Source organism: Falco rusticolus, chromosome 3 (genome assembly GCF_015220075.1).
Source record: "Falco rusticolus isolate bFalRus1 chromosome 3, bFalRus1.pri, whole genome shotgun sequence".
In the NCBI taxonomy this organism is placed as follows: domain Eukaryota; kingdom Metazoa; phylum Chordata; class Aves; order Falconiformes; family Falconidae; genus Falco; species Falco rusticolus.
This window is the reverse complement of record NC_051189.1, coordinates 44,882,003-44,894,438: the sequence shown is the minus strand read 5'-3', so window position 1 is coordinate 44,894,438 and position 12,436 is coordinate 44,882,003. Positions and strand designations below refer to the sequence as shown.

General features: G+C 36.1%; 1 protein-coding gene across 1 annotated transcript in view; it reads left to right on the top strand.

Moving 5' to 3' along the window:
* The window catches only part of RAB2A (RAB2A, member RAS oncogene family), a 44,156-nt gene that overhangs the window by 16,689 nt on the left and 15,031 nt on the right, over positions 1-12,436 (top strand). Inside the window, exons 5-7 of the mRNA XM_037379397.1 lie at positions 6,041-6,123; positions 7,529-7,621; positions 10,899-11,010. Coding sequence (XP_037235294.1) covers positions 6,041-6,123; positions 7,529-7,621; positions 10,899-11,010 — 288 coding nt within the window. The remainder of the gene's footprint in view (positions 1-6,040; positions 6,124-7,528; positions 7,622-10,898; positions 11,011-12,436) is intronic.

Below are 12,436 nucleotides of genomic sequence, written 5' to 3'. Positions count from 1 at the left end.
GTATGTTCTCTAAATTAAATTGATATAAGAATTTTTCCTGTATATTTAAATACTGTATTTTTAAATATCTTTCTGCTTTATTTCATAGAAATGTGATTAAATGTTTATTTTTATTCATTATTATGTTTCTAGAACACCTTAGTCATGTTCAGACTAAGACTAGTCTTGCTCAGACTAACACTAAATATCTGAAGTCATATTTTTTATAAGGCAATTTCTTGGTTTCCGTACAAATGAGCTTTCTAATTAAATTTACAATGTTTTCTACTAATTGAGAGCCTGCAGAAAAAAAATGTGTTTGTGCAAAGTGGAAGACCTGACTGTTGAAGTTACATCTCTCTTTCCTAAAACCACGGCGTGACTTCTCCATCCACTTTCAGATATTCTGAATATACTAATTCTTCTCGGAAACTCAGTTATTTTTCCTCTATTTGCAAATGCTTTGGATTTAGTAGAACCAAAGTTCCCTTAATTCATTAAATGAATAAGAATATCACCTTAGTGATAGTGACAATTGCCAGGATGTAGCATTCACCCCCAAGAGTTCTTTACTGTCTACTTCATGATATTTGCTACTTCCTTTGGTAGTCAGAGGATGTCTTTATGGTCATGGGAAGTTGGTGAATTCTTCTACTGTATTTTTACTAATGTGACCCTTTAGCCACATTCCTGCAGGTACAATGGTTACGTTTTGCAGCTCAAGTTGTGAGGACTCAGTGCTGAAGGCCCTCTTTTACTGCTGTGAAGTAACATCAAGAACTTGCATAGGATCCATTTTGGTTCCTGAAACTAGTTTGATCATCAGTTCACAGACTGTGTTTGCTGGTATGTGAGAGCATTAATTCATTTCTGAATTCATGGATCAGGGGGAATTCATCCATTACTCCTGTTGCAGTTTGTGTAGTAGGACTATCATCTGAACTAAGTGCCAGTAGCTAAGTTACTGTTCACAACTGTGATGGCACTTCAGGAAGCTAAGGGAACTTGATATACCTTCTAGCTTAGTGTTCCCAAACCTTTGTCTGTCATGTGCTTACATGTATTTGGTTATTGAAATGCATGATTATTGATATTTTATTTTATGGCTGGTTGTAAATTTCTTGTCAGTTTATCTGTGGCTTTTACAATAAGGGCTAGTTACCTCCTTTTGTCCGTAGTGGAACTCCTATTTTGGTGAGGCTAGCTACTTAAAACCTGAAAGTTTCAAATATATTTATGACCTGAAATAAATCAATAAGGGTACTTCTAATAATGGAGGACTAAAGCTTTGTTTCTGTGATCTGTTGGGAATTGCTGTGGATATCTAAATGGCATGCATTCAACAACATCAGAAGAAAAGGCAGATGTACAAATGATCTGTACTTAGACATATGTATGGTTTCACCCTTGGGTATCTTTAGTCCTATTAAAATTTCAGTTCTTTTTAGGATGCTGACAGGGTTATTCTGAAGTAATATGTAACTTGGCTGAATCTCACACAAATTCTGACACTTTCTTAAATTGTTACGGATTCTTTTTCATAAGTGGCCTTAGTTCTGTTCTTGTTTGGGAATGTCTTTGCTGGAAAGGAGCAGGGTTTTTTTAATTTTTATACTGCTTCTGTGCTTATTCTTTGAACTACGTACTAGTAAGTCACTTTAAAGTTCTTTTTATTTTGGAGTAGAGATGTAATTGCAAGAAAGATTAATGCATTTGTGTAAACAAGTTGCCATGTGACTAAAAGGCTGTTAATTTATTTATAACTTTCAAAACTATATTCAAGGGTATGTATTGCTCTTCTCTCTTTCTGGAACATTTTGTTCCAGGGATCAACTTTGTGGAGTAGTTCCCAACTGGCAGTTGTCATAGGTAGCGTGACACTTGTGTGAGTTGGTTGTTTCTTAGATATCTTTCTAGTTTTCTATATGGCTTATGAAAGTGTAAACAAATTTAAATGAGTAATAATTCCCAATGTGAATAAGGTGTTCTGTTACTGGGTTTGAACATATTACACACATATGCCCCTTTTAAAAAAAGTGAAGGAGTCTAGAGCTGCTACCAGTGGTGCATTATAGCTTCTCATTTTTCATGTACATGTATACTATAAAGTTTCCTCCTAATAAAAACTGTTGGTCAGCTTGGATGTTGAAGGCCTGCTGGGCTGTACACAGATAACTTTGAAGAAACTTTCCAAAATCATCAGCACTGAAAGTACAGAATTCTGTAAAATAAATGGCCTCTTTTCTAGGGAGATTTGCTGTTGTGGATCCTATCTCATTATCCAACTACTTTCTTGTACTGCATCGTGGTTCTTATTTATTTATTTCCTTAGTTTATAGATTCAAAAATATGCTGTTAAGAGATTTGCAGGAAACTCCTTTTGATAGCAAAGACTTGCCTGCACGTTTTGCAACTGACACCTACATGACTAAGCCACACACTTGGAAATGGCACTGAGATTTTCTATAGGAATAGTAACACTTGGAGCCTTTTCTCAAATGTCACAGATACTGTGTCAATGGTAACACAGTTACATAGCTTAAATATTCCTGAAAACTTCAGTGCAGGCCCTAAATCTCTGTATCTTAGTGACCTAATGCTTCGTGTTCTGCTTACATCACTATTTTGAAAATGTTTTGGCCTCTATACTGAGGTATTTTTAGAGAAGCACATGCGATATATGTCCATGCCGTTCTACAGTTCAAGCAGGGATGAAGATTTTTGTACTATTTTGAAGACTTGCAACTCCTAGAACTATGAATATATGGTCCCTCTTACCAGAAGGTTTTTGTTAACCAGCATGATATGAATTGTAAAAGCTTACAGTCCAGAAAATGGCCAAAAAGAATGTTAGTTAGCGCTTAAAACATCAGTGGTTTATCAGAGGCCTGCATTTTTTCACGATCAGTGAATTACGTCAGAGCTAGCACCTTTTTCTCTGAAGAGAGAGAATGTGTGTACAGGCCTGTTGAATATACATTTATGGTTCTTGCAGGCAACCTTGTCTGAGCTAGAGTTTCTACATGTGAAATAGCTGTCATGTTCTATCTAACCAAAAAGATCTTCCATCTTCCCACTTCCACTGCTGTGTAGCTCTGAAAGTGGTTGTACCCAGGGGCTGCCTTGGAGAAGAGGTTTGTGTTGCCTGTACCAGATGTAATACGGCCTTGGGAAATACCCTGTTTAGCATTTGTTTAGTGGCTGCTGCCACTACTGTTCTCCACAGTGAGCACTGGTACAGGTTGTCCAGAGAGGTTGTGGAGTCTCCATCCTTGGAGATCTTCAGAAGCCTCCTGGACGTGGACTTGGGCAGTCTGCTCTGAGTAGCCCTGTTTGAGCCAGGTGTGTTTAGAACAGGTGACCTCCAGAGGTCCCTTCCCACCTCAACTATTCTGTGATTCTATGAAAAAAAGCTTTTTAATATGGAAAGGGAGGGGGGGGAAGTACTGGACTTTGGGAGAACATAGAAGGGATGGTAAGAACAGTGTTAATTTCACTTAAGATAAAGGACTTTTCTCTGATTTCAAAGCTGTTTTTCATTTATACTGAGTTTCCATACTACTACTTCTATCTGTTGCTCCTTAGACAAAGTACAATTATAACACATATTTCTTTAAAAATGTTGAAAAAGTTGATTTTGGCTAATAGCCTTTACTTTTTTTCGTGGTTTTTGTTGTCTTTGAAATAGCTTGTCTCCCCTTGGGGGAAAAAGGGAGGGGGGGGGGGCAGAGAGCAAATTGTCAGTTTAAAAATGCTTAAAAGTAATGATGGTACTAAAAAAAAAAAAAAGCTGTGGAGTGTATTCTGTATGCCTAACCCTGCTATTCTAGATCTCTCATCTGATCTGATAGTTAAAATAGACAGTAAATTACATATATCTATATATATAAAACAACACAAACACCTTTCAAATATATAATATAAATACCATGAAGTGTCTTTACGGAAACTCAATTTTCTTCTGTTTAGAATGAAAGGTATTCGGTTTGTGTTGTCAGTTTTATATGTAAGCACAAATTCATTATTGCTATGTGGAAGATAGTGTCTTTGGTGAGGAAGGGGTAACATTTTCTACCTTTTCCCCAGTCTTCCCTTCAGGAAGCAATGATACTTAAATTTCATCATGGGCAAATGAGACACCATTAAAAATGTTACAGTATTTTCAGGATTTAGATACCAAACTTTTGTAAATGATTCTTATATGAACTCACAATTCCTACATTCTTCTAAGATCTACTAGAACCTCCGATAATCTTGGTTGACAGTGATTAATTTACTCGGGGAGATGAACAATTTCATGCATCAGAGTGGAATTTATGAAGGTGGAACAGGCAATCTTTATGTGGTAGGCCAAGTCTACTTCATGTGTGATTTTAGGCAATACGTGGAGTACACTGGTAACAATAAATTCTGTTGTCTAGTTAGAAAAAAATGCTTTATGCATCTACCGTGCACTTGAGCTAGTCACCACATCAAGAAAAAGTTGTAGAGCTTCTGTGTAGGGAACCAAGTACGGCACTAAACTGGGGGCTTTTACTGCTCCTTGGTGCATTCTAGCAGATTGTCTGTATTCTATTGCCATAGTTTACATAAAGATGCACTTGGCCTCTCGGCCAACTGCATATGCTATTGTATTCTAATTGTGTTTAAACTAGTACGTATATTGTCTTTCATAACTTCTTCCACTGGAAAGGCTAAGATAAAGTGTTTTCTTAAACTGAAGTAACTGAGTATTCTGGAAGACAAGGATGCTTTCTGAAGACTGAACATGTCAAAACCTGTTGTGGCACTGTTCTTGTTCAGTAACAGAATTGAGATCAAGTTCTCCTTGAATTTAAGACGACCTTATATTAAAAGTACAGTAACTGCGAGAAGAAAAAGTTACGCTTTCTTTTTTAGTGTACAATTAGTACACTAATTTTCAGGGTAGGCCTGAAGGGTAGCTTGTATGTGATAAATATTTCACTCTTGCTTTTCACGGGTTTAAATTGGGAAAATTTCTTAGTTCTGCAGATAACTATCTTACTGCATAAGTGGTTTTTTCAGCATCAGTATTAGTATTAATTGTGTTCTGTCTTATCTTTGAATTATGCTAAGGCTTCTGTTATTAGTAAATATTAAAGTAAATGTTTCCTCTGACAACTGTCGGGTGCTAGGTAGCACTTCTGAAAAGCATGAGCATGGAGAGTTCAAGGTCTACAACTATGAATATTTATTTTTCAAGATCTGGTTCTGTTAAGTGCTGAGATTTTTACAGAATACTTTTCTGTGAGAACTGTCTGATTTATGTAGGATTCTGAAGTTTTTCACCAGTGCATATGAAGATGATTCTTGCATCCTGAAGCTGTTTTGACAAGTATTATTTATCAAGTACAGAGGAAATGGATTAACTGTGGTGCAGAATTGTGTAAAATTGAATTCAGAAACATTTTCTGTTTTTTATAATAAAGTGATTACTGAAAGAATTCCATCTGAAGACTGTTGAAAGCTGGCTACAGTTTATGATATAACGGATAAAATCTGCATCCTTGGCCTTCCAACAACCTTTACACCAGCAGATGGTGGGCGTAAAGATGTCATTCATCATTTATTTACAATGGGCTTTATTTATTCTAGTGTCAACAGCTGCCCCAGGGAGTGGGTTATTGAATTCAAATGTGAAGCTCTGGGTTATTTGCTTCCTTTCAAATTTGTCTTCAGAGCTTAGTTGCTAGGAGTCCATTCTGTGCTCTAATAATGATTCATGTATTGTGAAGCCATTCAGTAAATTGGGTTGTCAGGGATTGCCAAAAAAGGTTTAGAGGTCTTGTTCCGATTTTTTTTTTCCTATTTTTTTAACAGCACTGTGCTGTAGTTGGTGTCTTCTCCTTATGTGCCGCCTTTTGCAACTATGAGAGACTTGGTTCCCAATTGTTCCCTCTCTTGATATTTCCCTCCACGCTTCTTCTTGTCCCTGTTCTCTCAAAAGTCAAATTCTGTGATTCTGTGATTCTCAGTTTGTGGTTTTCAGCACCAAAAAATAAATTTGAGATATGAAATAATGAAACTTTCTCTTCTACAGGCAGGGCAGGAGTCCTTCCGTTCCATTACAAGGTCGTACTACAGAGGGGCAGCAGGGGCTTTACTAGTGTATGATATCACAAGGTGAGAATGCTGAGGAGGTGTAACAATTAAAATGGCATGTCTTTGTAGAATTGTGCTATGGAATATAGCAGTGTTAAAATGTTGAATGTAGTTTGGCTTTTTGTATAGATACTTATAATCTAATATTTTGCCAACTTAAGTACTCAAAATCAAGACACAGCCTATATAACATAGCTTATATATGTTTATATATATATGAAACATATATAACGCATAACCTATATACTTCCAGTTGTCTCTGTGTACTGGTTGAGAAGAAGTATATATAAAGCTTCAGGAAGAATGAAATGAAGTGGTATTATAAACTATTTGACCTTGAACCTCTGGAACTAGGAAAGACCCTGAAATATTTCATGAATTCCTTTCTGTTGTTTTTATTAGTATGAGCTATAATTTTTCTCTAACTATAGCAAATTTTTTTACTGAAATACCATCCTGCGAAGGCATGAAATAGTAAAACGTCAAAGTCCGGTTACATAAAAATACCAGGAAACTTCTACCATTGCTGTGTTTATGAGGTTTACACGTCTTGGTGTGATTTCTGTAGTAGCTGTTAGAAGTGGCTACGGTTTTTCTGCAGTACTGAATAAAGTCTCTATACAACATGTTATCTGCAGAACTGTGGGTACTGTGGCTGGCTTGTGAAAATGTGCAGGCTCCAAAATCCTATTAGGATGTGTGGTTCCCTTTGTGGATCTTGGGTCTCATTGCTGAATTAAGCAACAACTTTTGCAAGAGATTTACTAGACATTTTTCCTTTTGTTCCCCATTTATTTTTAAATATCAGGAAGCCATCCACTTTCCATTGGATTTCCAGCAAAAGAATCTTTGATTCATAAATAGGTGGTTTTACTTTTGTGAAATCTTAAACACACTTTACAAGCCTGTGACTTAATATTTAGTGTACACATTCTGTAAAATCTGTAACGTGCCATATTAGTGTACTTTACTTTAAAAGACTTCGCTACTAAACTCATTATTCTGTTTATAAACTCACAGAAAATTGTCAACCATTTCCTGCCTTCAGTAGAACAAATATTACTGTATGAGTATGTGATTATTTGTGCTGTTGTTGGAATTGGTTGAGGCTGTTAGGGACTTTTAAAATGCCGTTCAGCAGATTTTATATGTATATAAAATTGCAGATACTTACAGCTGTAAGAATCCTCTTTACTCTTTGTCGCAAACGTGTTTTCAATTACTTTTTAGGCAGAGTTCATTAATGCTCCTTGTTTACTGATTTTTTTGTTCGCCTGTTCTCCCTCTCACAAAGGGGTTACTAGCTTTTTTCCCTGGAGCATGTGTACTAATAAATTAGTTGGTTACTTAAGTAGAGAAGAAGGCTCATAGAAGGGAAAGGTTTCTTGAAATACTGCTTTTAATTTTCATTCTCTTCCATACTTAGGAGGGACACTTTCAACCACTTGACAACTTGGTTAGAAGATGCTCGTCAGCATTCCAATTCCAACATGGTTATAATGCTTATTGGAAACAAAAGGTAAAATTTAAACAGTTATGATTTTATAAGTGGTAAAGATTAATGAATTCTGGATTTCAGCTTTTTTGTTTTCTTGGGTTTAGGCAGTACATTAACTTTAAATTACTTTCAGTCACTGGGCTTATTTTTATGGTGAATCTAAAACCTTTCCTTTCCTAATTAGGTTAATACAGTGTGCAGCACATATGGATCAACTGCCTTATGTTCTGAGTACCTTAAGTGCTTTAGTTTCTGGTTAAGAATCACAAAAGAGAAAATGTTATTAAAAAAAAAAGTCCATACTATAGGATTTACTTCAAAAACTTTTCTCAAATGTAAAAAGTACATGCCTTGATGATGGTAAGACGTTTCTGAATTCCAAGCCTGTTTCATATTCTGTATGTTTTAGCTGGAGCTGGGGGCAGAGAGTGCTTTTGCACCATTTCCTGGTGAATCCAGGCGGCTGTTAGACACTGGGAGATGAAAATACAACTAAAAGTTTTGAAGTGTGTAACTCAGTTTGTAAACGATGATTTACTTGGTCTTCTCGTTAGCTACACTGTCTAAAGTTCTAAAATGGTTCCTTGATGATGCTGGGACTTTGATCTGTATTGAAGGTCTTTATAAAAACACATTAGCAAATAAATTAAGTTTATCTGTAATTTTTCTAGTTCTTGATCCAGTGAACTGTAGGAGCATGTCTAGATTTTTTTGCTGGATGTAGGATTTTTCCAAATATCAAGAGCATGATCTCAGAATTTAATAACGCATTAGTTATGGGCCTTTACCTAACTGACCTTAATTTGTCTCAGTAATTCTTGAAGGTAAAGATGCCAGCTGAAATAATGGTGTGTATGCTTGCCCCTTGAAATAGGGTGAACAGCCAGATCATTTCTTAGATACTACTGAGAAACAGCTTTGTGGTAAAGAGCCTGTGTTCGCTGCACTAGCCTGTTCACCTCTTAATTTCTCCTTCTTCTTCCCCCTTTTTCTCCCTCCTGTTTTCTTCCCTCTGCCACCCACCCTCTACCTCCCCCTCAAAAACGTGTTGAGCATTAAGTAATTGTGAAGCTTGTCCACATTTTTATGCATCATCTGGAAAATTACTAACAATGTTCTTTTTGAGGGATGTGATAAGCATAATCTTCACAAATTAATATAAAAATGTAATCTCTTTTATTAAATGAAGCTTTGGTAATCTTGTGATGTCCTTGACTAACTGTTTTTAAGCTTATGTGAGTAAAAATAGAGCACTGAGAGGAGTAGTAATATTCTGTTTACTTGAGATAAGTATTAAAAAGTTTGCATACTTGGTTGACGTCTGTAACTATTCCTGATTATTCTTAGCTGTTAAACTAGATTTTTGTCTTGCATTCTGCTGATGCAGACTATACCACATGATTGTATGTTATAATATGCTACTTGCAGCTAGCTCAGTAATTTCCAGTTACAACTAGGTTTTATTCAAACAATAAATACTCTATGTATTTTAAGTTACAGATTAAGGTGCCACATGAATTAAGTTCTTTAAGAAGCGTTTTAGAGGGGATTATTTTCAAGCCTCAGAGGAGGACAGGAAGGGAACTTGTTCAATTATATTGCATTATTCTGAAAGTGTGTTACGGGAGTTCTTATGGTAGGGCGTACCACTGGAGATGGAGGGAAGGAAGAACATGTATACTAGCAGAAGATTTTTGGAGGAATAAATTTTGTTCTTCTGAGTCCCAAAAGTGCACTTGAAAAACGTTTGTAGTACTGATTGCTGGATTTGAAGAGTGTGGAGAATTTAATCTGAAATACAATAGCTGCTTTTTAAAAACATTACAAATACTAGTGTTAAAACATGTACAAGTACAGCATTTGTACTTGATCTTTCCAGAACAAAACATAGCTATATTGATCTAGTAAGACCAAATACTTTGAATTATTGGAATAGAAAGAGGAAGACAGCTGTAGTTAGTAGAAACAGTAAAGCTCTTTAAGAATATGTGTAGATACCAGTAGTGAGTTTTGACTGGGTTATCACTGCTGTTTCTGATGCAACTGCACTATTTCAAGTCAAAAAGAGCTGTTTTGTTTCTGTTCTATCATGGAGATAACACTGTAGTGAATCAAGGTTTTAAATATGTTTTAGAGTAGCATGATAGTAGCAAATAAACATTGCTCAAGTTCAGAAATACAATGTCAGATAGCTACTTCAGGGACATGGGAATGAACACCTTGTTTTAAGGTATCTTAAGCCTGAAGCTGAGATACTAGGAATGCTTATATATAATAAACATCAACTTTAAAATTGTTTTGAGAAGACATTTATTGTGTGCTCATATTTAAACGATGTGCTGAATTGTCTTGACTCTGTAACTCATCTGAGCTAGCATGTCGTTGTAAAAATAATAAAAACCTGCTTTGCTGCAAAATAGATGCCACAGTGAGTATCGTTTATTTTTAATATATGTATAATTACAAGGATGGCAGCACTGAAGCCCAGTGTGATAGTTTTTATTGGTATTCTGGCTGCAAATTAAGCCTCTTTATTTGCATGCTGTTTAGTTTAAAAATGTGTATCTGAGAAAATATTTTTACATGCACAACTTAAAACATATTTAAATAAAGTTTCATTTATTTATTATTTGCATATGAATATAGCAGTTATTGTTCAAGATGTAATATATTTACAAAGAAGGGCAAACTGAGTATTCCTTGTGCCTAAAGAAGCTTTAAAGAGTGAAATAATGTCTATATGACTTACAGAAGCAGAACTGTCTATTTGTCCAGTTCATGAGGGTTTTTTCCTGTTCTTTTGTTTAATATTTGACTTTCATCTAAACCACTTGGAGGGCAGGAAACAAGAAATTGTGTAACAGTCACTTCAAATTGTTCTGCTGTTAGAGGGCCAGACCTGGAGTTTCAAACCTAAATGCTAGCTTGTTGGGAGAGAACAGCTAATACAGTTCAAAATAAGTTCATACAGTCAATCTCTGTTCTGATAAAAAGAGTTTAAAGCAAAAATAAGTTAAGTTACTGATTAGGAAAAATAACTATTTTATAAATGATTTCTTAATGATATTAATAATAATTTTTTAAAGTCCCTTATCTGTTGAGCTTTATAGTGTAGATGGATAACATTATACTAGAAGTGCAAGGCTTAGAATAATTTTACTTTATGTAAGGGTTTGAATAGATACTCACATGTACATAAGTTCTAATGGGGGCTCTTGGCCTATAGCATGTTTCTGAAGAATATTTACATGGACAGGTTAGACCATGCAACTAACTTTTTTTTGGTTTTCCATCTTAGTGATTTAGAATCTAGACGAGAAGTCAAGAAAGAGGAAGGTGAAGCATTTGCACGAGAGCATGGACTTATCTTTATGGAGACATCTGCCAAAACTGCTTCCAATGTAGAGGAGGTAACTTTGGACACTTAATTCAAAACAACTGTTTTACTGAAATACATTTTATTTGTACAGGTACTATTCCTCTAGGCTTTGGATTCCTTAACTTGAATTAGCTACTCTTTTAATTTATATTGTGAAAAAGACAATGTCTGTGTTGTATCTGATTGCATAACACTAATTATATTGTTGGGACTCTAGTAATTAATATACCTGTGTGGGTTTTTTAAATATTTCATCAGAGAAATGGATACTTTTGTCTGCTCTGAAAACTAAAAAGTAAGACTAGACTACATTTGCTAGCCCAAAGCAAGCCAAGCTGTTGGTGTCCTTGGCAGATGTTAATCTAACCTGTTCTAAAGACCTTTAATATTTTACAGGCTCTTCAGAGCAATCTGTTGCAGAGCTTTGGTATTTGTATTGTCATCTTTCCCTTCCACTACCTAGCAGGAATCTTCTTTGCTGGAATTCAAGCACACAGTTTCTTTTTCTGTCCCCTGCAGAGCTGTCGAAGAGGTTCTTTGTCTTGGTTGCTGTAGTCTGCTCTGCATTTGAATAAGTTTTTCAGTATTTGCTACTTTAAAGAACTTAAGTCTTTTGAAGTTTTGCTTATAGTTCATATTTCTGGACATATGTGAGTTCCTACATATCTCACCTTGACTTACTGCATGCCTCTCAAAGGGTGATTGTGGTGGGTTGGCCTTAGCCAGCAACTAATTGACCATCCAGTTGCTCACTCACTTCCCCTGGCCAGTGGGATGGGGGAAAGAACCAGAAGAGCCAAAGCGAGTCAAAACTCAGGGGTCGAGATACAGGGTTTAATAAATGAAGGAAAGAGATGGCGAGAAGAGTTACAGAAAGGCAGTCACTTACAACTTCCCACAAACAGGTTGATTCTCCGCCAGTCTCTGAGCACAGAGAGCTCAGAGTTTAAATACCAATAGTGAGTTTTGACTGGGTTATCACTGCTGTTTCTGATGCACTATTTCAAGTCAAAAAGAGCTGTTTATTTCTGTTCTATCATGGAGATAACACTGTAGTGAATCAAGGTTTTAAATATGTTTTAGGGTAGCATGATGGTAGCAAATAAACATTGCTCAAGTTCAGAAATACAATGTCAGATAGCTACTTCAGGGACATGGGAACGAACACCTTGTTAAGGTCTCTTAAGCCTGAAGCTGAGATACTGGGAATGCTCTTTGTGCTCTCTCTTTGGAAAAACTACCCTTTGGGTTTTATCATTGAGCATGATGTAATATAGGATGAAGTATCCCTTAGGCCATTTCTGGTCAGCTGTCCTGGCTGTGTCACATCCTGTGCTGCCCCCCTATCCCCCTGCTCCAGATTTTGCCTGCCCTAAACCTAATCACTGCAGGGGCCAGAGTAAGAACCAGAAGACCTTGACACTGTGTAAGCACTGCTCAGCAGCAGCTAAAACATG